General features: G+C 53.9%; 9 protein-coding genes across 9 annotated transcripts; 4 read left to right on the top strand and 5 right to left on the bottom strand.

The window, feature by feature from the left end:
- The first annotated feature begins 367 nt into the window (after positions 1-367).
- On the top strand, positions 368-2,569 carry CAOG_02870 (hypothetical protein). The gene is made up of 3 exons (XM_004363652.2): positions 368-711; positions 924-1,300; positions 1,466-2,569. Exons 1-3 carry the CDS (start codon positions 396-398, stop codon positions 2,501-2,503), a joined length of 1,731 nt encoding a protein of 576 aa, XP_004363709.1. The 5' UTR covers positions 368-395; the 3' UTR covers positions 2,504-2,569.
- Positions 2,548-6,305, bottom strand: CAOG_02871 (hypothetical protein). The gene is made up of 11 exons (XM_004363653.2): positions 5,192-6,305; positions 4,674-5,051; positions 4,524-4,574; positions 4,381-4,453; positions 4,176-4,278; positions 4,010-4,096; positions 3,745-3,936; positions 3,531-3,656; positions 3,346-3,421; positions 2,826-3,269; positions 2,548-2,720 (listed from the first exon to the last, which is right to left on the bottom strand). The coding sequence occupies exons 1-11, from the start codon at positions 6,249-6,251 to the stop codon at positions 2,614-2,616; spliced, it is 2,697 nt and encodes an 898-aa protein (XP_004363710.2). The 5' UTR covers positions 6,252-6,305; the 3' UTR covers positions 2,548-2,613.
- A 145-nt stretch (positions 6,306-6,450) lies between these two features.
- On the bottom strand, positions 6,451-8,865 carry CAOG_02872 (hypothetical protein). The gene is made up of 7 exons (XM_004363654.2): positions 8,531-8,865; positions 8,301-8,389; positions 7,760-8,216; positions 7,403-7,658; positions 7,096-7,318; positions 6,874-7,016; positions 6,451-6,769 (listed from the first exon to the last, which is right to left on the bottom strand). Exons 1-7 carry the CDS (start codon positions 8,684-8,686, stop codon positions 6,507-6,509), a joined length of 1,587 nt encoding a protein of 528 aa, XP_004363711.2. The 5' UTR covers positions 8,687-8,865; the 3' UTR covers positions 6,451-6,506.
- A 68-nt stretch (positions 8,866-8,933) lies between these two features.
- On the top strand, positions 8,934-10,391 carry CAOG_02873 (solute carrier family 25; the record flags this gene model as incomplete). Its single annotated transcript, XM_004363655.2, has 4 exons — positions 8,934-9,059; positions 9,217-9,353; positions 9,476-10,010; positions 10,129-10,391. Coding segments are annotated over 4 exons (924 nt in total), but the record flags the coding sequence as incomplete, so codon positions are not given.
- A 26-nt stretch (positions 10,392-10,417) lies between these two features.
- Positions 10,418-12,843, bottom strand: CAOG_02874 (hypothetical protein). Its single transcript, XM_004363656.2, has one exon. It carries the CDS (start codon positions 12,588-12,590, stop codon positions 10,518-10,520), a length of 2,073 nt encoding a protein of 690 aa, XP_004363713.1. The 5' UTR covers positions 12,591-12,843; the 3' UTR covers positions 10,418-10,517.
- A 324-nt stretch (positions 12,844-13,167) lies between these two features.
- CAOG_02875 (zyxin-binding protein) lies at positions 13,168-14,986 on the bottom strand. Its single transcript, XM_004363657.2, has 7 exons — positions 14,884-14,986; positions 14,619-14,730; positions 14,511-14,526; positions 13,808-13,993; positions 13,590-13,699; positions 13,438-13,494; positions 13,168-13,330 (listed from the first exon to the last, which is right to left on the bottom strand). The coding sequence occupies exons 1-7, from the start codon at positions 14,948-14,950 to the stop codon at positions 13,309-13,311; spliced, it is 570 nt and encodes a 189-aa protein (XP_004363714.1). The 5' UTR covers positions 14,951-14,986; the 3' UTR covers positions 13,168-13,308.
- Positions 14,987-15,370: 384 nt separating this feature from the next.
- Positions 15,371-18,454, top strand: CAOG_08642 (hypothetical protein; the record flags this gene model as incomplete). Its single annotated transcript, XM_011271951.1, has 6 exons — positions 15,371-15,499; positions 15,720-17,081; positions 17,242-17,472; positions 17,524-17,709; positions 17,937-18,179; positions 18,416-18,454. 6 exons carry the CDS (start codon positions 15,371-15,373, stop codon positions 18,452-18,454), a joined length of 2,190 nt encoding a protein of 729 aa, XP_011270253.1.
- Positions 18,455-18,833: 379 nt separating this feature from the next.
- On the bottom strand, positions 18,834-20,669 carry CAOG_02877 (cyclin L beta; the record flags this gene model as incomplete). Its single annotated transcript, XM_004363659.2, has 3 exons — positions 20,461-20,669; positions 19,324-20,298; positions 18,834-19,238 (listed from the first exon to the last, which is right to left on the bottom strand). Exons 1-3 carry the CDS (start codon positions 20,644-20,646, stop codon positions 18,834-18,836), a joined length of 1,566 nt encoding a protein of 521 aa, XP_004363716.1. The 5' UTR covers positions 20,647-20,669.
- A 328-nt stretch (positions 20,670-20,997) lies between these two features.
- Positions 20,998-22,732, top strand: CAOG_02878 (hypothetical protein; the record flags this gene model as incomplete). The annotated part of the gene is made up of 2 exons (XM_004363660.2): positions 20,998-21,852; positions 22,034-22,732. The coding sequence occupies 2 exons, from the start codon at positions 20,998-21,000 to the stop codon at positions 22,730-22,732; spliced, it is 1,554 nt and encodes a 517-aa protein (XP_004363717.2).
- Positions 22,733-22,991: the final 259 nt, after the last annotated feature.

Here is a 22,991-nt window from a genome sequence, read left to right on the forward strand (position 1 = left end):
CTCGCTCAGCAGACTAGCAACCTCGCTCACACCTTTGTAAACCCTATTCCACCAGAAATACAGTACAGTACGCAGACCACAGCAAACCGAAGAACGCTCAAACCCTACCGAGAGAATCGATCAACTCTTGCCAGCGTGACTGCAGCATGGAATCGAATGGTACCAGTCATATCATATAGTCAAAGGCATGCTCTTCATGAAGCAGGCAAAATACGTGCTCGGGCTCAGGCGCGAAGCTGAAACGGGCGAAAAGCAGTGAAACTTCAACCATTTGGCACAACCTCGAGCTGCTTGCTCTGCCGCTGGTGAAGTGGACAGCTGCAGGTTTCGATATTGCTTTTTAATTTCCCCATCACTCTCGTTTTGTTTGCCTTCGAAGGTTGAATGCAATTCCGATGGACATTGCTCAAGCCACTGCCAGCTTGCTGCACCGCCGAGCGGCTGCGAACGCTGCTGCCACGGCTGCCAACCCCGCGACCCATTCCACACCCGACTCAGATAGTGCACTGCGTCCAATGAGCACCATTGGCATCGACAAAGCCCGCGAGCACCAGGATGCAGCCTCGTCTGCCGCGACCAATTCCAAGCAGCCAGCGTCGTCAACCACTCCGTCGCCCGCGTCATCCGCGCACAGTCTGGACTCGCCACTGGCTGAAAGTCGACGCGGATCCAAGCAGAACAAGTTCTCACGGCAGACCAGTCTCGAGCGAGGTAATCCCCCGAAATTTGTCGCCAATTCGACCCAAACCTTCTTTCCCCATTTGCGAGATTCCATGACCGATTTGCACTCGAGTCGACGTCTCGTCCTCGGATGTCGTGAAACTGGCACCGTGAAACGGAGCGTTCTAATGGAGTGGAGTCGAATGCATGGCCGAATGAGCGTCAATTTCAGCTCACGTCTGGTTGTTTGATTTGCCACACAGAACTTCTTCCGCATTTGAGACCAACAGACTCGACCTCCAAGAAACCAAAGCGCGTGGATGGGAGTGCCAGCACGGATGCGCAAAAACCAGAGTCTCAATCGGACTCGTCTTCGGATGACGAGGTCGAGCAGGATGGCTGGTTCAGCCTCGATGCTCGTCTCCATGGCGTGCCCTACATGAATCCGCCAGCCGTGATCAGTGGAGCGCTATATGCTCCTCCAGAAATGCAGAGATTGATCTTGCTCGGCAACGCAATCTGCCTTGATGTGCTCTTGTACTGCTTCACAGTGCTTCCCCTGCGAGTCGCAGCCTCGCTATTCCGCCTCATGCGGTATCCCTCCCGGCGCTCTGCCACTCAAATATACGCCACGATCCAGGTGAGTTAAAATGGTGCTGTGCTAGAAACAGGGCCTTGTCATTTGCATTCACGTCTTGTTGGTTTGTTTTTTCGGTTTTGTTTTTTGTTTTGTTTTGTTTTTTCGTTCCCCACCTCCGGCTCCGCCTCCCCCCCCCGGACATCCAACCTCAATCCACCAAACTAGGGTGCCATCGTCCTCTGTGCCGTGATTGCGGTTGATCAGTTGGACGTCTCAGAAACGGCCTACTACTTTATGCGCAGCCAAATGAACTGGGCCAAGCTGTACAGCTGCTTCCAGCTATTCTCCGCGTTGGACATCCTGGTGGAGCAGTGCGGGCGACGCATCACTGGCTCGCTTGTGTGGTCTGTTCTCAATCGGTCGCAGCGACTGCTGATGGCTATCGTGACATTCATTTACGTCTTTGCCCACGCATCGATCATTCTCGTTCAGATTGCAAGCGTGCATGTTGCGCTCGATCAGGGCTCCGAGCTGCTGTCTCTGATGCTATCCGTACAGCTGGTGGAGCTCAAAGCGGCAATGGTGACATCCATGACCCGTGTTCAGCTCTTCAAAACGTGCTTGACCGACATTGCCCAACAATTCCGCTGGCTCATCATCCTGTTCACCATCTATGTCGACAAGCTGTCGCGCTATACGCCTGAAAAGATGAAAACCTCCATGCCACTCTTCCTGCAGGGCGCAACAGTCGTGCTCGCGGGCACCATGCTCATCAATTGCATCAAACACGCCATGTATGCGCTCAACAACACAACTTGGGACATCAAAACCCTCTATCGCTCATTTGGGACGTTGCTCCTGCAACCTTTTGAGGCAGGCAAGCTCATCTCGGACAAATCGAAACACCTTTCGCAGCACTTTGATTTCGTCTCGCTGCCCTACACTGTCATCGCCGTACGGCTGTTCACCATCTGTGTGGGACGCTCCTCGATGCCCCTCTTCGTCGGTCTGGGGTGTTTTGCCGCGCTCTGTGCCTTCAAGTTCACCATCCGGTTTGCGCTCCGATCACTATCGCAAAGCATTGCGCAACGACGCGCTCGCCAGCAAAACGCCCTCCGTCGCCTCTCGACAACCATTTCACTAGTCATGGGTCTCAACCAGGCCATGAAGCACAAAATGGACGCCGATCGCGACCACGGTATTCTCGAAGAAGAGACTGCCAGCATGGTTGACGTGGATGAAGAACCGGCGCACTTGGACTGAGTTGTTTTGTTTGAGGGGGAGGGGGGACACGTTAATAAAGAAAACCTCGAATAGATGTATTCTCAGACCAATCGACCAGTGGACGCAAAAGTACGACTCTCGATGATGGCCTAGTCGCGCAATCGACGAAAGATGATCTGATACAAATCATCGCTGCCTTCAAGGGGCCAGTTGCCTTTCACAGCTTGAGGCTGCTGAGAATCCTCCAGACCAAACTCTGTCGTTGGACATTCAATTGACAGACATGCATCCAGAGAGGTTGAGTTTGCGACAGGAACAGCAGACCACCACAAAAAACGTCATTTTGGCACTCATCGCTTACCAACACCATTTCGCAGCTCAAACAAGCCATAGCGCCCCGGCGGCAGTCGCATCTTTTCTACGATGAGCGTAATCGCTTCTCGCGCAGAGGTGAGCGGTCGGACGGGCAGGGTCTTGAATACGCGCAGGTCGTCGTCGGAAAAGTACACTCGAAGAAATCCCTGCATGTCGGCGACGCGGGGCGCGCGTGCTGGTACGGTATTCTTGCTGCTGGATGTTGCTGCGCTGGCGGCCAGAGCAATGGCCTCCGAGGGGGGTGCAGCCAGTGGCTGGGCAGCTTGCAACGTTTTGACAACATGGATTGCACTGCTCAGCACCGTCAGGTAGTACCCGCCTTCGCCGGTCAACAGGGCAGGATCCAGGAGACCCCACATGTACTCGGCCTCGACTTCCGCAGTATCGAGGCCAGACAGCGCAAGAACATAGATGAAAATCGGCAGAAAGTCTGTGCAGGGGGGAACGGGCGTGTGAGCACAGATCTTCTTGAAACGGCAAACAGAACGAGGGTACGCGGATCATACCATCTGCTCCGAGGACGACAGAAAATGGCTCATTTGACCCAGCTCCTTCCGACGCTGCAGGCGCGGATTCTTGGATCTGGTTGGTTTTGGGGGGGGGAGTTGTTAAACAAAAACACCAAAAGGTCGGATGAGATGATCTGGCGACATGCGCCGCACACTGTTCAAAGGTGGTCTGCAAAGGTTACAAGACTGTGGATGGACGTCACGGTGGCAAGCAGGTATTCAAGCTTCCGCAGCGGCAGCGTCACGCGATACATTTTCTGAAGGCAAGCGATCGCTGGTCCCCATCCAGCGGCAGGCACGAATTTGTCCTACCAAGCCAGACCAGAGTGAGGGTTAGCACATTCCCTCGTTCGAAAAGAGGTCTGCCACGCTTTTTTTTTCGTTGCACCACTGTACCCGAATTCCGACTTGGGCCGGGGTTTGCATTGCGATTTCGCGGCTGTTTGCGGCAAACTGCTGAATCGACCCTTTGATTTGCAGCTCAGTCATGAGACGACGGCAAATGTAAGGCTTGAGGGGCGCAATAATGCTTTGCTGAAGTGCGCCTTCGATAATGGCATCCACGTTCAACATCATAATCGCAGGGTCCTGCCAAAAAAAAAGCGATAGCGAGTGAGTAACGTTCTCGAACAGCGCAGCGAAATGGCCAGTATCGCCAAACCTTGGCAAACTTGGCAACAATGCCCTCGACATCGCGACCTCGTTTGTCGACAATATAGTTGGTCATGCCATCAACGAATTGGCGCACCTAACCAAATACCACAATGAGAGTAAGAGAATGATTGCATGGGATCACTCACAGACCATTGCGGCAGCACGGATCTCACATTCGAACAGAGCATTTGCGCAGTCGTGTCCTTGCTCTCTCGTGTGCATTCCAAAAAGTGGGCGATTGTGCGGCCCTCGGGTGTGTTTTTGCTTGTCGTGGTTCTGGAAATACATGAAGGGGGGGGGGAAAGCGTCCGAAAAAGTCAGCAACCGTAACTTGATGTCACAAGCCGACCACCAAAATAGATCGAAAGTGGCTCATACTTGGAAAAGAACGAGACGAGTCCCTGGGCAACATTGTTTCGGCTCTTCATGCGTTTGAAGGCCATTTGTTTGACTAGGTGATCCAAAAACGACCCAGAAAAGTGAACCAGACCATTCAACACAGCAGTGAACGACATGCTTACCGAAATCTGTGACTGGAGTGATTGTAAACTTCCCCTTTGGCTTTTCGGCATCTAGCTCCCAGACAACCACGACGACGACGATGATGGAACACACAACGAAACAAAAGTGAGTCGATGGTGGACAACTTCGACCGGAACACAGTCACTCACCTTTGCTCTTGGAAGTCTGTGTGAACGAGCTCTTGGCAGCGGGGCGAGCTTCAGAGCTCGGTATGCTACCACCGGCGGCTGCGGTGGCGGCAGCTATCTGAGAAGTAGCGTTCGAGCTCCCCATTGCAGCGGGCGCCGGTGGAGGTTTGGGCAACTGCTTGAATGAAAGCGATCCCGAGCTCGTCAGTTCGGCTGGCGGGTCGGCTGGATCGGCTGGCGGGTCGGCTGGGTCGGGCTGAATGGATTTGTTGGACAGGTTTGCGTACTCCTGTATCACTTTGCCGACACGTTGAAGGTGAGGGTTGACTCGAACTTCCACTCGATCGTAAATGGCGGAAGTATGCCGGCCTCCCAGAGCAGGATTGGGGCGGACTTCGACTGCAACAAGCGTGAGGAGGAAACCCGAGAATCAGCATTGTGCGACAAACACTCCCTTTTGCACCAATCAAACAAGACCGCACATCCCTCCTCCTCCTCCTCCCCTCCTCCACCAACAAGTATTTGCAAAAGTAACGCACTCAAAGAAGCGTAGGGATGATCTTGCGGGAAATCATAGTCCGAATTCGCGACCTCGCTTGAACGAGAACTTGCTTGATTGGTGCGATTGACAGCGGCGTACAGGGGTTCTGGCTTTGCTTCTGCTGGTTCGTTGGACACATCAATCGGATCTTGATCGCCAATGGTCACGCCATACTCGGCCTCGAGTTTGCGCAACTCGGCTTGGACCGCGGCCTCAATTTCATCGCCTTCAGCATCCGGATCATTCCGAGCCGCCGCGTCGTCGTTGGACGGGGAATCTTGCTCTGAAACGATTGGCTCAATCATCTCAGAGAAGTCAACAACGTCAACAGGATCAGCAGCGGATGGCGCGTCGCCGTGTTGCTCGGCAACCGGTGCGAGTCCGTCCATCACCGAGTCGCCAAACTTCAACGAGAAGAAGGACTCTAGTAACAGTCGATCGCTCGTCCGTCGAGCGCGCTTGATGGCATGCATCGAATCGGTCGTCTGAGCAGCTTCGTGAGAGTGAAGGTTGCTCTCAGTCGTCCCCAGGCCAATTCCAGACGGCATCGCAGTCTCCGCAGCATTCGTATTCGTATTCGTATTCGTATCCCTATTCGTATTCGTACTCGCACTTGTACTCGCAGTTGCAGCAGTCGGGATGGTGCTCGTCATCACGGGGCGAGTTGCAACCTTCCTTTCTTGACCAGTCGAGAGGCTCTGCGAGCGGGCACTCCCGCGCTGCCCACCAGCCACACTGACGCGGGCACTGTTCACCAACCCAGGCGCACTGCCCAAGCTTGGGCTTGTGAGTCGGGACATGAGGTCGCTCTCGTCGTCGTCGTCGTCGTCGAGATTGCCGCTGTTCAGGAGGGCATACGCAGACTGCCGTTGCGCCAGAATGAACGAGTCTGCAGACGCGTAGATGCCGCGCATAATGTCGTCCAGATCAGCAGCAATACTGCGCACTGCATCCGTGAATTGCATGCGACTCAGCATGCTCGGCGCACTAGCACCAGCAGCTGGAGCGGGAGCGGGAGCGAGTTGGACGGAGGCTGAAATCGTATGCGAACGCTGCATTTGGCAACTCAAGCTTCGAAACGGCAAAAGGCAATACCAGAAGAGAAGACTGGACAGCACGAGTCGAGTCAGTTGTGAGGAACGGCTGTTTAATTGTGCTTCGACTGGGTTTGTACGAAGAAGGCCGGAGATGCAAAGTACAGGAAGTACCGTGTTGAAGCTACTGTACAGTAAAATCTACTGAACGACGAAACACGGCGGAATTTAGACTTGCGCAGCGTGACTAAAATATACATAGTAATGTAAAATCAAGGACTACCACATAAAGCGCTGAGGAACACCGGGCTCGCTGGGCCACTCGAACGAACGAGATAAAAAGAGATATAGGGTAATGGCGTTAACGAGTGCAAAAAACAACACCTCCATCACTGCCTCCTGTAGCGTCGGCCGAAGGTGCAGTCGATAGAGCATAAATGGCACTACGAAATAGCGGAACTCGATGAGTGGTGCGGGTACGATGGTCAGGGAGGTGGCTCCAGCCCAGAGTGCAATCCAAACGAGCGAGTTTCCATCATTTCCTGTTTTGGTGCGAACATGAAGAATCAAACCAACGAGTCAATCCTCTCTTGCTCAACGCTGAGGCAACGTTTTTTTGGACGCGTGCTGAAGACAAAGCACTTACGCAGTCTTCGCCACATAAACCAGAATGCTGCAAGGTACGCGGGTACGAGCAAGTACTTGCCCCACTCGTAGCGCATGTACCATCGCCTCCAGATGTAGAACGTATAGTGACGATTGTCAGAGAGTAGATAGTCGTGGGCAAATCTGTCGTAGTCCAAGATTTGTTCAAGCTCGTTGAGAACTGAATTTCCCTGCCTCAAGACGCCAGGAACAATTTACGTACGTGAAATGGTGCACAGTCCATAGTCCAGCAACACAAGCTCCAAGAACAAGGGTCACTCGGAGGAAATGGCGGAGCATCGAATCGTGCTGCCACCGACGAACAAGTTGGCGTGCATCGAGCAGCGAAAACTGCAGCAAGACAGGCCAGGAGAACACCAGCGCAAACAAGGCAAAGTAGAATACTTGCACGGCGTGGACACGAGATTGGTGATGGGTTTTATCGCCTGGTGGGGGCGCGAGAACGAGTGAGCCAACAGCTACAAAAACACTCACACTTGCACATCTACTGGTGTCATGAGGTGACTTACCAACCACAATACTCCCATTCCAGACGATAAATGCAAGAAAGAGCAAGCCCACGAGCACATAGGGCAGGCTCAAGCGAATGTATACTTTCAGGTTGGCTCGAACGACACGAACGGCAGCTTGAGTGACAGCGATGGGCGATTCAGAGTAGGCACGGCGTGGTACGTTTACAGCAACTCTCTGTGCAAGCATGACTGCCGCCGCAAAGGCAACCCAGACAATATTGGATTGTCGGAGGAGCACGGCACAAGCGCCGGCCTGTTTTGTCCAAACAGCAAGACAAAACGAGCCACAACAAATTGATTGAGCGCCCATCGTTCGAAACAAAGAAGCTCCTCACACCCGCTTCAGGAACTCACCAGAGCAGAGGACAGCGAGGATTCTCGGAGAGCAAGTGCGTAGCACAGCAGCACAAAGCACAATGAGCCGCCATCCGTATAATACAGAAAATCGAAAAAGAAGAGCAGCGGGAAGAGCGATATGCCGAGAGTCTGAATCGCCAAGAATCTCCTCCGAGTCGGGTCGGCATGAGAACTTGCCGATGAATGCTCGGAACTGACGTGGAGGCTGGAGGACGACGGTGTGCTTGGCTCGTCTTCGTCGTCGCTCTCCTTGTCACCCGTTCGAGCTAGTTGGATTGCTCGTGGCACCAGTGCATGACGTGCTTGCGATGCGAGTCTCAAGCAAAGAAAAATCAGCGCGCCATTCGCCAAGGCAAAGAACAGATTGACCGCGCGTAAACTGGCGACAGTGCAAGCAGCGTCCGCTCCAACGATGGCAATCCACGGTGCAAGCAAGATGTACGACGCTAGATATCTGTAGAGCGTATCGCAGCCGAGGTTGATGAAGCTTTCGGGCTGCAAAAGCTGATCAAAATTTGACGCAAATTGAACATCTTACAATCCTGGCAAGGTGGTGATCATTGGATCCCATTCGGTGAATCGTCCTTGGCAGTACTTTTTTGCCTGTGGGATGTGGAATATTTCGTCCTACGAATCAGGCATTCGCAATGAGTGAGTGTGTGAGCTATGCGTTTGTGCGACGCGGTAACGGGGTGGAGGAGCATCAGTGCAAGTCGATGCGTTCCCGTCGCTCCATCCAAGCGACGTCAGTTGGCGCGTTTTTGTTACCATGTAAGCTGATGGCACGGATGACGACACGCCAAGCCAAGCGTAGGCGACCAGTGCAGCGGTGAGCGCAATCGCAAGCACGAGCGCTGGGACAAGGCTGCTGGCTTGCGGCTGCTTGTGCCGTCGTCCCCACTGCGCTGAACTGCGGCCATCCATTGACGGCAGCCTTGTGTTTCAATTCGAGATTGGTAGAGTTAATGGACAGACAGAGAGAGAGAGGAATCGAGCGAACGAGAAAAAGATAGAAAAAGAGACGACTGAGAATTGCAAAAACCAAATTCGAGCGAATCTTCTCAGACAATGACAAAACAAGGACAAACAAAAAAGACACGAATTTCAAAGACGACTGCATTGGCAACTTTACAGCATGACAGTATATCGACCAAAGGTAATGTCACTCCACTCTTTCAATTTTGCTTTGATCTCAACGCAGCAGCAGCAACAGCAACAAGAGCAGCCGCCAAAGCCAAAGCCGGTGGTGCTGAAGCCAATCTCGAACATTGCGACATTCGCATTCGGTGGCCTTGCTGTGAGTTGAAGCAGCAAAAACGAGCAGAGCGAACGGAGCGAGCAGCGTTTGGGGATGTGGAACGAGCGTGACATTGATCAGCCATGATCATCATCATTCATACAGAGTCTCACTCAACCACTCACAACAATGCACTTTGCTTTTGCTTTTGCGTTAGGGAATGGGCGCAACGTGCTTTGTGCAGCCGTTCGATGTCGTCAAGAACAGGCTGCAAGTGAGCGGTGCAGGCGGCAACTCGTTCAACGCGCTCGCTTCCATCCTCAAGACCGAGGGCATCGCAGGTATCTACAGCGGGTAAGAAATACACGTGTCAAGAGAAGGGGCCTCTATTCAAGCTCGTTGTGATGTTGTGATGGTGATCGACTTACCCTTTGCGTTGGTTGCCGGCGTTTTATGGACCGCTTGTGAATCGGCAGACTGTCGGCGGGCTTGCTGCGCCAGGCAACGTATACCACGACACGTCTCGGCGTGTACAATAGCATTTCAGAGCGCATGGTTGCACAGCACAACGGCGCAGCTCTGCCATTCGTTTATAAGCTCGGAGTCGGCATGTTTGCCGGAGGAGTTGGCTCGATGGTCGGCGTTCCAGCCGAGATTGCCCTCATTCGCATGTCCACTGACGGCCGGTTGCCGGTGGAGAAGCGCCGTGGCTACAAGAACGCTTTCGACGCGATTGCCCGTATCAGCCGCGAGGAGGGTGTCCTGACCTTGTGGCGTGGCGCCACCCCGACCGTCATCCGTGCCTGCGTGCTGAATGCCACCCAGTTGGCCTCCTACTCTCAGGCCAAAGAGATGCTCCAGACCTACATGAGCATGCGTGACGGCATTCCGCTCCACACTGGCGCGAGTCTCATTTCGGGCCTGCTATCCACCATTGTGTCCATGCCAATCGACATTGCCAAGACCCGCTTGCAAAACATGCATGACAAGGAGTATTCTGGCGTGCTTGATGTAAGATTTAGTTTGAGACTTGCTTGTCGGCCACGGTGGCAAGTTTGGGTTTGACTCACACAATGCGGATTTGTTTGTTGGGTCTGTAACTCTGTTCTGCCTCTGTTCTCTTGGACAGGTGTGGCGCAAGACAGTCCGAAAGGAGGGTGTTTTGGCTCTGTGGCGAGGATTTACTCCTTACTATCTGCGATTGGGTCCTCATACTGTCGTTACTTTTATTTTGCTTGAGCAGCTCAACAAGCTCTACCGCTCAGTGTTTTAAGCTGGATTGTTTTTGTGTTGATTGCATGTTTTGCGTTGTGTGCTTTGGTTTGTGCCTTCTTGAAGGTCGAAAAAAGCTTCCCGAACAACGATCGATAACAACCAAACCGCGATGTCCGAACAACAACCAAACTGAGCGATGAACGTACAATGCTTGGAACTGTATCACACGAATCAGCATTTGAAACTATCAACAAATCACACCGAGTTAACAACAACAAGAGCATTCAACGCAAAGCCAAGGTCTCAGGTTCGTCGATGCCGTTGCCGCGTCAATACTGCCACAAGCCACAGCACAGGGAGACGGACATGTTGGCCAATCCATCGCAAAAGCCGAGTCCCAAACGATTCTACGGCTCGACCGATGGTAACGGGAGGCGGAGCGGGATGGGTGGTCGGCTGGTCAGGGTTGGCATTTGGCGCAGCGATAAGAATTCTGAGCATGGCGACATTGTTCCGCTCGACAATGTCGTGTAGGAGCGACGTGGTGGATCCTGTTGGAATGTAGGAGGGACTGACTCCAAAATCGAACAGCAACAGTCGCAGAACAACCATCTTGGGCCGCGTTGTGTGCACCCAGTACCTTAGGGCATAGTTGCACTGCTCCAGCATGTGTGCCCGTCCCAAGAACTTTTCAACAAAGTCAATTGCCATTGCAATGCTCTCCTTGGGATTCGGAGCGAGAGATGCTGCCAGCACGGTTTGCCGATCAACATTGTCTGCCAGCTCCATCAGAATGGTGGCCGTTTCATGTTGCCCACCCATTAGAGCAAGCAAGGCGCCTCGGCTGGCACGCTGCTTGAGCATGCGCGTGTGCTCTTCATCCTTGGGAACATGTGCGACAATCATACGCAATAGCTGCGCATTGCCAGTCTCGGCAGCAACCTCCAGAGCAGTGACACAGCTGGCCTGCGCCGAGGGCGACGAGGACGCACAAAACACTTCAAGTGGGTTCATCTTGTGGACGGTTAGCAGCAGGTTGACCAGCTCTAGCTGCTCCGCCATGCATGCCAGCATCAACACGGATGTTTGAGAGTCGACTTGGAAACTGGTCAAGCGACTCGAAGTGACGCTCAGCTTTGGAACTTGATACAGCTTGTGCAAGTCCTCCGTTGTGGGAGGCTGCAGTCGGAATGATGGCTGTGACGATGACGATCGTGAAAAGACACTTTCCAAGGTCACCTCGGACTCGGACGGGGTCTTCTCCGACGCCTCATTGGGCTCGTAGTGTGTGCCGGGAGGCAGCACGATCGCCACCAGACTGCACATATCCCCTCGCGCAGCGCACAATGCCAGGCGTGTCAACGGGCTAAAGCATGGCTCAAACCGTGAGTGCATCTCCCTTGAGAGCACGGCGCCGTGCGCGAGCAACATGCAAGCAAACCGCCACGCCGAAGTCATCCAGGCCAAGTCGACCAGGGAACGCTGCTCAGGAATCCGGAAGGACAAGGAGATGTCGGCGCCGCTCTCGAGCAGCGCTGCAAGGAGCCCCTTGACACACGCCGGGTCGCGCAAGAGCGCAAACAGCCCCGGCGTGGATTTGTCAGCAGCTCGGTGGTCGACATTCGCCCCGTGTTCGACCAGCGTGATGACTGCGGCGTTGGACGGGGCATAGAACAATGCGGTGTGGCCGAGCGAATCCTGCTCGTTGGGATTTGCGCCGTGCTCGAGCAAGAGAGAGACCATCTCGAGCGTGGGTGCCAGGTGCAACATTGGCGTCAATGGGCTCGCATACGGCGCGAGCATTTGTTCCGAGCTTGACTGATCGCCACGTCGGATTTCTCGCCAGCCGGCCATAGCCTTGCTCGATATCGCCTGATGGTGGTCGATCAGAGTGGCACCGACCGAATTCAGGGCAGCAAGCAGTTGCTCGGACATCGGGTGGTACTTGGCACCGGGACTGTCGACTGATGATGATGCTGATGATGATGATGCAGCAGCTTGGGGAGGCGGGGTTGGGTTGCCTCCTCGGTCCGATTTGGACAACCGGTCGCACAGCATGGCGCGCAGCCCGGATCGCAGTGCCTGTCTCACCACTGTGACATCCCCGTCAAAGATGGCTTGAGCCAATTGTTGTGCTTTGGCTTGACCGAGCGCTGCGTACACGTCACTGGATGACCATGCGTGTTGATGGAGATGCACAAAATCGTCGGCGGTCACCCAGGCGAGCTCCGTCGGACTCGAACTTTCGCTCGCCTCGAGGCTGGACTGGGCACTGTGTCGCTGTACGACCTGGTCGAACAAGCCTCGGGCACTGCTGGATGACGGCTGGCTCTTCACCGGCGCGCTCGAGCCCGGTCGCTTGATGTCTTTGAGCATTGTTGACGTCAGCGAGCTGATCACACCTTTGCACTGCTTTTTGTTTGTTTTTTGTTGGGTCAGTTCTCGCCCTGTGCCACTCCACCCTTGTGGACTATGACAGGATTGAGTGTGTAGCAAGGAGTTTGGCGACACGACGTTGGTTTTTGCAAGCAACCCAATCGGTGATTCTTGAAGGCAGTCTTGGAACGCGGCAATCTGGGCAAAATGGGAGTTTTTGCTAAATTTGAATGTGTGCCAGGGTTTGTTGTTGAAACGAGACTGAGTTTGAGAGATGGCGTTTGACGTCTGCTATGATTGCGATGAGTGCTGAATGACAAATCAACGCTGGGCAATGCTGCTTGCGGGTTGCACTATGCTGGTTTGTCCGCCAAGCTGAACGCAGGCATGCGTTGTCATCCCTTGCGGTCTCCACTACTTCAAAATCGATATCACCATCATCAAAATCATCACCGTGTGGTCTGCTGCTGGAGCGGACAACATGACAGAGGCTAGACTACCAATCGACCCGGTCAACAACCTCAGGCAACGACGTTCGCTCGCAGTTCAAGCCGAGGCATTTGTTTCCAATCGGAAGGCTCAGATGGATTGCAGATGGATTGCTTTCAGTTGAAAAATCTCGGTTCGTTTGGGAACAAAGCATCACAGACGAAAGCCGAAACTACAGCAACCGAAATTGTCACGACGGAAGAGGGGCCCTCAAGTGTTGACGGAAATCTCATTGAGTGTTGGTGAGAGCACTGTAAACGAAGGACAGAAGTGCAGAGACACGAACGGTGAGCACACAAAAACGGTATTGCAATTCAACAAAATTCAACAAAATTCAACCAGAAAAGCATAAACTCACCCAGCGCCCTGGCCGTAGCCAAAGCCCTTCGGGCCAAAGAACTTGCCGTGGCACGCCCTAGAGGTAGAGAAGAAAGAACATGACAAGTTAAGTGCAACAGTTGGAACCAAAAAAAAACGAGTTCGTCTGGAATGATTGAACGGGTAACTCACTTGCAGTAGATCTGACCACTGTTGTCAGCCACTGTGGTCGAATCAAGACCCTTTCGGCAGTTGGCGCACATGAAGCACGACTTGTGCCATGAGCTACCAGCGCCAATGATCTGGACAAACGGAAGCGAACGGAAAGCAACAGGAAACGGATTTGTCAGTCAACTGCACATCAACGCACGCCATGCAGCATCAAAAACCAACGCGGTAAAGGCATATACCTTCTCGGCCAAGTAGACGGCCTTGCCGCAGCGAGGGCACTCGCCGTTCGCGCCCGACGAGACGTTCACAATGCGACCCTCCTCGTCGACGGTGGGGCCCGAGCTGGCGGGACCGGCTGCTGAGCCGCCGACCTGGCGACCGTTGTCCATGCTGAGGGTGCCAGCGCCACCGCCATAGCCGTAGCCCTGTGGTTATCAGTTAAAGCGACAAACGTTTGGAAGTGAGTAACGTTCTCCATCCCTCAAACCCCACTTTCCCCTCCACCCCTCCACCCCTCCACCCCTCCACTCCTCGAGGCGTTAGTGTAGAGATGCTTGGTGAGTCTTTTGAATGGCTATGTGTTTTTTGCGGTCACCATCGTTTTTTTTTTTTTTCTTGTCCAACCGCAAAACACTGGTTCTCTCTCTCTCTCGACTTCTTCCCGCCCTTCGCTTTGGCTCTTCTTTTGCATTTTGGTCACTCCAATCGAACGCACTCATCGCCACAACCCACCCAGCAGTCAACAGCAAAAACCCAGCATCCAAAATCCAACAATGCATTTCAATGCCAAATCGCTTTCCCTCTTTGGAATGCTGGTCCTTTTTTTTTTTTTTTTTTCGTTTCCCTTTGTTTGGTTGGCTGGGGGGGGGGGTTGGCTTGTCTCCCTGCAAGAAGTGGGGGAGCAGCTCATCCCATCAGCTTGAAATCACGAAATGCACTTGCCTTGGGTCCGAACTCTCTGCCAAAACAGAAGCGCCAAAGCAATCGAGTCAGCCAAAAATTAAAAAAAAAATGTATTGAATTGTATTTGTTTTGCATTGTCGTGCTTACTTTCCGTAGCAGCTCTTGCAGTAGACCTGGCCGTCCTTGTCGGTGGCAGTGGTGCTGTCGAGGCGCTTGTTGCACACCTTGCAGAGGAAGCACGCCTTGTGCCACTTGTGGCCTGTCAAAAAAAGCAAAGCAAAAGCAACAATAATAAAAAAAAAAAACAGTGAGATTTTCATTCTCTCGCGTTTCGCTCCATAGAGCGAGAGAGGATGATCGCAAGCAAGCGAGAGACACATAAAGTGAGAGGAGATTGTTTTTGCTTTGTTACCGCAGGCGAGGATCTCTTCAGCCATGTAGACTGCTTTGGTGCATCGAGGGCAAATGTTGCTCGCCATTGTGCTGTCAAAAAATCACAAAAAAAAAAAAAAAAAGAGTGACGGGTTTACATAGGAGATGCATTGAGAAGCATTGCATTGGGAGATGCATTGAGAAACGATCCAGCATTACATTCGGAGATGCATTGAGAAGCAATCTCCTACTGTGCCGTCCTGTACTGGAGGCTCAAACTCGATCCAAACGCCTGGATTCTGCTCCGACTTGCATTGAACTTGCATTGCACGATTGAAAAACTGTTTCAGTGCTCACTTATTGTTTTCGTACCAGTACTTCTTTGTGCTTTGCTTCTGAGACGCACAATGAATCCGCTCTTTCCAATGCCGCCGCCGGGTCCGAACGGCCTCTTCCCGCTCCCGCCCGCCTTCCCTCCGCAGCAGCATCAGCATCACCAGCAGCACCAGCATCACCAGCAGATGCCAATGCACATGGGCGGCATGCCCCCAGCTGCAGCAGGCGCAGGTGGCTGGGCTCCAATCCCGTCTGCTGACTTTGCTCCACCTGGCCCAGCCATGCAGCTCGAGGGCATCCGGCCGTTCTCCATGGGCCCGGTAACGCAACTCCTTTTTTTGCATGCTGCTTGTGGAGGATGGTGTTTCGGCGTGGCCTGGGCCTTGTTGTGCTGGATGGGATGAGAAGATCGATGCTCCAACGTCACTCTCTCAAACCCCATCGCTCACCCTGTTTGCTGCTGCTGCTGCTGCTTGCTGCTTGCTGCTTGTGTCTTGTTCTGTCTTGCTCACTGATTGACTGGATCAAATCGTCTCGCAGCCCGTGGCGTATGGATCGGGACGGCCAGCGCCGATCGGACCAGCTGGCTTTGGCGCTGCGCCTGCGCTGCTTGGCCAGCCGCCGCAACAGCAGCAGCAGCAACAGATGCCTGCCGCGGGTGTCTGGCACAACGCAATCACAAAGCAGTCTGTGTGGGAGAAGCCGAACGAGCTCAAGACGATCGAGGAGCGCGTGCTGGCGGATATTCCGTGGACGGAGCACCAGAACGACCAGGGCCGACCCTACTACCACAACAAGCAGACCAAGGAGACGACGTGGACGTTGCCTGAGCAGCTCAAGGTCGCACGGGAGCGCATCGCGCAGCTCAAAGCCGAGGCGGATGCACGACCTCCTGCCGTTGTCGCCCCGATGCTGCCTCCAGTCGCTGCCGATGGGGGTCCCGCGCGTGCAGCTCACGGCGAGATGGCCCCAATGACGGGAGTCGAACCGCTGGCGACTGTCGGTGGTGGCCAGGCTCCAAACCTCGCTGCCGCCGCTGGAAGTGCTGCTGGTGGACCAACCTCCTCCGCGTCTGCTGGCGCCCTGCCCTCCCTCGACCCCTCTTTTGGTGCCTCGTCGCTGCCGGAAATTGTCGTCCCCATCTCGGAAGAAGCAAGGGCAGAGCTGCGGAAGATGCGAGAGCGCTTTTCCGCGCCGAACGCCACGGTGGACTCGCTGGGCGTCTCCCCTGCGGATGCCAAGCGACTCTTCAAGGAAGTCCTGCGCGAGCGAGGAATTGGCTCGACGTGGACGTGGGAGAATACGCTCAAGCAGCTGACGACCGATCCGCTGCTCAATTTGCTCAAGACTCCCGGCGAACGCAAGCAGGCCTTGAACGAGTACAAGACGGTCCGTGTCAAGGAGGAGAAGGAGGAGAGCTATCGCCGCCAAAAGCTGGCACGCGCAGAGCTGCGCACCTTCTTTGAAAAGGCCCCACAGATCTCGTCTCGGCTGCACTGGCAAGACGCGGCAACCCAGTTCCGCGATCTGCCAGTGTTCCGAGCGGTTGAAGGCGATTCCTCGCGACGCGAGGCGTTCGAGGCGGCCATGTCTGTCATCCGCGACCGCGAGCGTGAGCAAGCCCGCATCCAGCGCACCGAGTCGCTGGCGCGTGTCAGCAAGATGTACGCTGAAATCCCCAACTTTTCCTTCCGCACGCTGTGGGCCGAGGCCTACGAACACTTTCGAACGTTTGAAGACACGCTGCCCGAGAAGGACCCGATTCGACAACTGCTCAATCTGGATCTCTTGCAGTGCTTCCAGGAAGCGATTGCCGAGCACGAGAAAGAGCAAGAACAGGTGAACCGTGGTCAGCGCGATGTCATTCGTCGCGAGCAGCGCAAAATCCGCGATGGCTATCAGGTCAGTGGAAATGTTTGAAGTTTTGTGAGAGGTTGCTCCTCGAGTGAAAACGTCCCGTTTATTCATAACGTGTGGTGGCTTTTTTTTTTTCTGTCTTTTTTTTTTTTTTTTTTTCTTGCTTCTTTGATTCCGGGTGCTTTTGCGTGTGCTGTTGTTGTAGGCTTTGCTCGACGAGCTCGAGAACATTGGCATCATTTCGGCCACCTCCAAATGGAAGGACGTGTATTCTGCGCTGCGTGTTGAGCCACGGTTTACCGCCGTCTTGCCGTTGTCTGCAGCACCGTTCGCTTTGTCATCTTGCTCGTCTGCCTTGGATTTGTTCAAGCTTCATTTGGAGAAGCTGCAAGTGAAAGCAGAGCAAGAACGCCAGTTGGTCATTACGACGCTGAAGGTTTGTAGAACTTGAGTGGTTGATTCTTTTCTTCTTTTTTTCAAAATTTAGGTTCACGAGTGCTCAGCCCGCGATCGGATTCTAACGTACCACGACGATGAAATACTTTTGGTTTTGCAGGATTTGCGCGTGGAGATCACCGCCACATCCAGCTTCCAGGACTTTTTCACACTCGCCGCGTCGGATCCACGATTGAAGGCGTTGAGCAGCTCGAACCTCGCCTCTATTCACTCTCAGGTGAGTCGCGCAGTTGTATCGTGGCATAGTGCATGGATTGTAATGCTGATTTTGGCACAAGACTGACTTTGACTGTTGTTGTTGTTGTTGATGTTGTTGTCGCTGCTGCTGCTGCTGCTGCTGCTGCTGCTGCTGCTGCTGCTGCTGCTGCTGCTGCTGCTGCTGCTGCTGCTGCTGCTGCTGCTGCTTCTTTATTGGTGTTGTTTCGCTTCTTCCGTGACTTGCAGTTGGTCGCAAAGGCAAAGGCGGAAACTTCCGAACGAGAGCGCCTCGATGAACTGCGCCAGCAAAAGCGCGCGAAAGCGTTCATGAAAATGCTCCGTGGTGCCAATCCACCGCTGAGCGCGAGCTCTACCTACGACGAGATTGTTCAAAGGTTTGGTCAGAATCCTGCCTTCCTGGTCATTCCCACGGACGAGCAGCGGCTTGAGCTGATGGCTCGAACAATCCACCAGATTGAAAATCAAGAGGTGAGAAGAAGGCGCGGTTGTGTCCCTCCGTTGGTTGTTTTGTGATTGTCCTCCTAGTACTCACGCGGGATGCTTGTATGTTGTTCTTGATATCAGGAGGGCCAGGTCAGCGACGACGAAAATGAGCAAGAGAGGGAAAGTTCGCGTGAACCTCGGCGCCATTCTTCAAGCAGGCAACGCCGTTCTCGATCCTACTCACGCTCGCCTTCGCGCTCACGCTCCCCCTCCCCGTCGAGCTCGCGGTCTCGCTCGCGCTCGCGTTCACCCGGCCGTAGAAAGCACGATCGTCGTCGCGATGATCGCCATCGCTCCTCCAGCCGAAGTCACAGCCGATCCCACCATTCGTCTCGCTCGCGATCTGATCGTCGTCGTCGATACAGCTCCGATTCTGGCAGTGACTCGGACAGATAAAACTGAGCCTGTGGATGCTGTTGCTAGTATTCGTCGGTCGGGGCTGTCGTGCACAATCCAATACAGCTTTTGTAACTCTTTCCCGCATCCCCTTGTTGTTTCAATTTGTCAATCTGCGCATACTCTGAATAGAGTACCAATGTTGCGAATAGCGTGACCGCATGAAAAACACAAACTTCTTTGCCGGCGTCGTGGGGACGTTCTACAGGATCAACATACAATTTCGCCTTGAACTAGCGTGACTCAACTGCCAAAATGCGATAGAACGGAATGTATTTCAACAAGTAAACCAGCACTATCGGCGAGACCGGTATCGATCTCGCTCACGTTCGTGCTCGCGCTCTCGGCCTCGATCTTCGCGGTCGCGGTCGTAGGCAGAATGCCTCGATCGGGATCGATCGTACGAATCTCGACCACGGTCACGATCGCGATCCTCTCGGTGGCGATCATGGCGAGAACTGTCCCGTTTTCGGTCGTCTGGACGAGAGTGGCCTCGACCAGGACTGTTGCTTCGGTGTCGTCGCCCAGGGGATCTACTGCGGCTGCGACTGCGGCTGCGGCTGGGGCTGGGGCTACGGCTACGGCTGCGATTGCGGCTGGGGCTACGGCTTCGGCTACGACGACGACTGGAACGGAGAGCTTCGCCGCCTGCAACGGCCGAAGCTGGAGCTGACGGTTCGGACGGGTTCTCGGCTACTTTTTCAGCTGCGGGGGGCTTTTGGTGCGCGCTCACTCCTGCCGGAGATGCTTGTTGGGCGGATGGGGATTCCGATCGGGGAATGGCAGCGGCAGCTGTCGGCATCTTCATGGAAACGTGAACAGGCAGAGGATACGAGGCCATGTTTTTGGCGCGGGCGAGCACTGTGGCAAGCCGCTGTTCGATCTCGAGGATGGGCCGCCGTTGGCGACGATATAGAGTCAACAGCAATCGGCAGATGGTGTTGATATCCTCGAGTTTCGCATCAAACGCCTCCCACCACGGGGGATTGAGTGGAAGCGCAATGCCTTCCTTGCAGCAAGCTAGATGAATCGCGGCACATGCAATTGTTTCTGGAGAAAAGCGCACACATGCATTGGTGCGCATGCTGTCATTAATGTAATTCCACGCGCGCTGGATGATGGAGACTGGCGGCGCGACATATACGGGAAGAAGAAGTTCTTCTTCCTGTTGTTGTTGTTGTTTCTGTTGTTGCTGCTGTTGTTGTTGCTGCTGTTGTTGTGGTTGGTCGTGCTCGCCCTCCCTCTCGTTGGAAGACTTGTCGGCCTTGTTGTCGTCTTCTTCGGTACACATCAAATCCATTTGCAAGCCCAACGTATTCCAGTAGGTTGGAAGCAGTTTGTGCGGGTGGCGCGTTACGTGAACGCAAAATCCGAGATCCTTGAGCACCCTGCGCTCTGCCGTGATGATGGCACCCCGAGTGTCGAGGTACATTTCCGACGCGATATCAAGCGGTACCGGTCGGAAGGACGACGCGGGCGCACTAGTGCAATCTGCCGTGGCAGCAGCGATGGCTTGTGCTGTGCGCCGTAGCTTTGTCTGGAAGACGTGATGAAACACGTTGATGAGGTCTCGAATGCGTCTTGGGTTTTCCTCAATCTTGGCAGCGAGGTACAGGCACGCCATTGCGGTGACATCGTAGCGATGTCGCATGAACGACTTTTTGTAGAAGAAGCGTTGGAAGAGCTGCTGCGCGGTCGCCATCGCCACCTGCCCAGACCAGACCAGACCAGCCCAGAGCGTCCACGACAAGATCGAGTCGACCAGGTTTGATCAAGAATCCAACAGAGACGAAGAACGGGGAGTAGGGGAAATGTTCGACAGTGAGTAGTATGACAGCAAGAGGAGCAGGCTCAAACTGTTGATCGTTACCTGAGGCAGCTTGAGGAGCACTCCGCACGTCTGGATGAGCTCGCAGCCAAGCAAGCGGAGATCCTCTTCGAGTGCAACGTCGATGCCGTCTTGCTGCGACGGAGTGTCTGCGAGCATGGATTCAGGCAGCAACGGCGTCTCTGGCGTCAGAATCACATAGTCCTCGTTCTCAGCCAGCTCAGCCATCTTCGGATGTTGCCCTATTCAACAATTCACAAAGAGAACAAAAAAAAAAGACTGGATATTGAAAGAGATTGAATAAAGTGAGATTGAAAATTGTCTGGGGGAAAAGAGCTCAGAACAAACAAGCTCAGAACAAACCAAGCTCAAAGTAGTTCTCTGAGACTAATCCTTCAAGAACGGTTCCCACCCCCCCCCCTCACCTCCAACTGCTGCTCCACCTCGTTTTCAATGTTGCATTGTCATGCAAATCCATGCTCGATATTTGGTTGTTTTCTGTTTTGTTTGGCTCAGTCGTTTGGTGTTTGCTCAACTGTCTCCTGTCGCTGTCGCGCACTTCAACGTCAAATCACTACTATGCTGCAATTGCCTGCGTCGCTCGCTCGAGTCGTCGCGCCGACGGTGAGTCGCATTGTGCACATTGCGCGACCCACATTCAGCGCGATGGACACGCTTGACATGCAAGCACTCGTCTCGGCAAAGAAGGCCAGCAAGATTGCCGCTGCCGGGGCGAGGTTGCCGCCGCCCGCCAGCGTCATGCGGGAGCTCCAAGAGGACAGGTCGCCATTCAAACTGCCGCGGGATCCTCAAGTGACGGCGGCGACCACGAAGACGACAATGATGGGAGAGCAGCAGGCAGGCGGGAACTCGCCAAGACACGAAACAATGGCAAGGGCAACGAATGGTACGACTACTACAACTACTACTTCTACTCGTACCAGCAACCCATCTCAAGCTCCAACGGCGACGTCAAGTAGCGCGACGACATGGGAAGAGTCATCCGCGGATCGGGCAATTCTGGACTACAATTGGATGCAGGATCAGCTCGCAGAGTCGTTTGGAAAATATGAAAAGGACACGGGTCGTGCTCTGGACTTGCCAACGTCATTGGGTGCAAGCACGACTGTGCAGCTCATGGAGAACGAATGGATGAGGAATGCGCTGGCGGAAGTATACGCAACGGACACGGACGAGTCCAGGGTGTGCTACCGCGGATCGGTTCGATTTGGTGGCGCAACTGGCCGGACAAGTGCTCGGTTTTATGCCTTTCCAATCGGACAAAACCCAAACGGAGCAACAGAAGCTTGCATGATTGCAATGCCGTCAGTATCGACTGTGCTCTCTGCCGTAACTACCAAGTCTGTCGGCCTTCTCTCGACGGAAGCCAGGCTGTCGACCGATGCCATGATGCGAGGCACCTGGGTGCATGAGGTAGGTCATTGTGAACACTTTGGGCTTGATTTGGGAAGACGTTGAGAGATTTGTTTTGAGGGATTTGTTTTGAGGGATGTGTGGTGAGGGAAATTCACTTTTCGCTCCTCGCGGTCGATTTTTTTGTGTGTGTGTTTGGCTTGTGTGTATTGTGCGTGTGGGTGGGTTGCATCGCCTATAGGCCCTCGAAAATCGTGTCCGAGCGCTCTTCCCAAACATGCAGCCGTCCAGACAAATGTTCAACCTAAAGGAGCCTTGCAAAACTAACGTGGAGAACGTCCAGTTTGTGCCAGAGAAACGATCGCACGACCTCAGGTCACCACCGGCCGACACCCAGCTAGAGGTTGATTCTATGGTCGCTCGAATATGGAGCGAGATTGGTGATCGAATTTCCGATGTCAGTTTCGCCGAAACGGTCGTCGTCCATCCGACATTGGGGTACGCCGGTACCATCGACTGCGTCGCCAAAGTTGACGGCCAGTGGACCATCGTTGATTGGAAAACATTCGGGGAAGACATGTCGCGCTCTCAAGAACGATACACTTATCAAGTCGCCGCGTACCTGGATGCCTTCAACAACGACCCGTACTTTCGCCGCTTGGGCCATCCGCCAGCAACTCGGTGCATCGTTGCCGGCGCCAGCAACACTGGCTATATCGAGGTCAATGTGACATTAGCTGAGGCGACTGCGGCAATGGCCAACGTTCGCACCAAAGCCACGACCTTCCTTCGCTATTTCAATGAGGTTGCACACAGCTCTCCCGGCAAACTCGCCCAGTCCACAACCACCTTCAGAATAGCCTTGAATGGAGATTCCGAAGCCACCCCAGCTCCCGCCACCTCACGCCGCAGCAGCAGCAGCTCGTTCTGGCTCCCGTAAACTTGCCCGACAAAAACAAAAACAAAAAAGTTGGCACAGTCGCATGCGATCCATTTGATCTTGCAAATACAAATTATTTTGACTGCGTTTAATACTAGTTTGGCTTTGCTCGATTTTGTTTGTTCGCATGAGATGGATAAAATGCCCAATCCTTTTTCCTTTTTTTTTTTTTTTTTTTTTTTTCTTTTTTTTTTTTGGAGTGAGTTTAGCATTGCGCGTTCAGTTTGTGTGTGTGTTTGCCATTGCTCATCGTCCATCT

The sequence above is a fragment of the Capsaspora owczarzaki genome (genome assembly GCF_000151315.2).
Source record: "Capsaspora owczarzaki ATCC 30864 unplaced genomic scaffold supercont2.4, whole genome shotgun sequence".
Classification (NCBI taxonomy): Eukaryota; class Filasterea; order Ministeriida; family Capsasporidae; genus Capsaspora; species Capsaspora owczarzaki.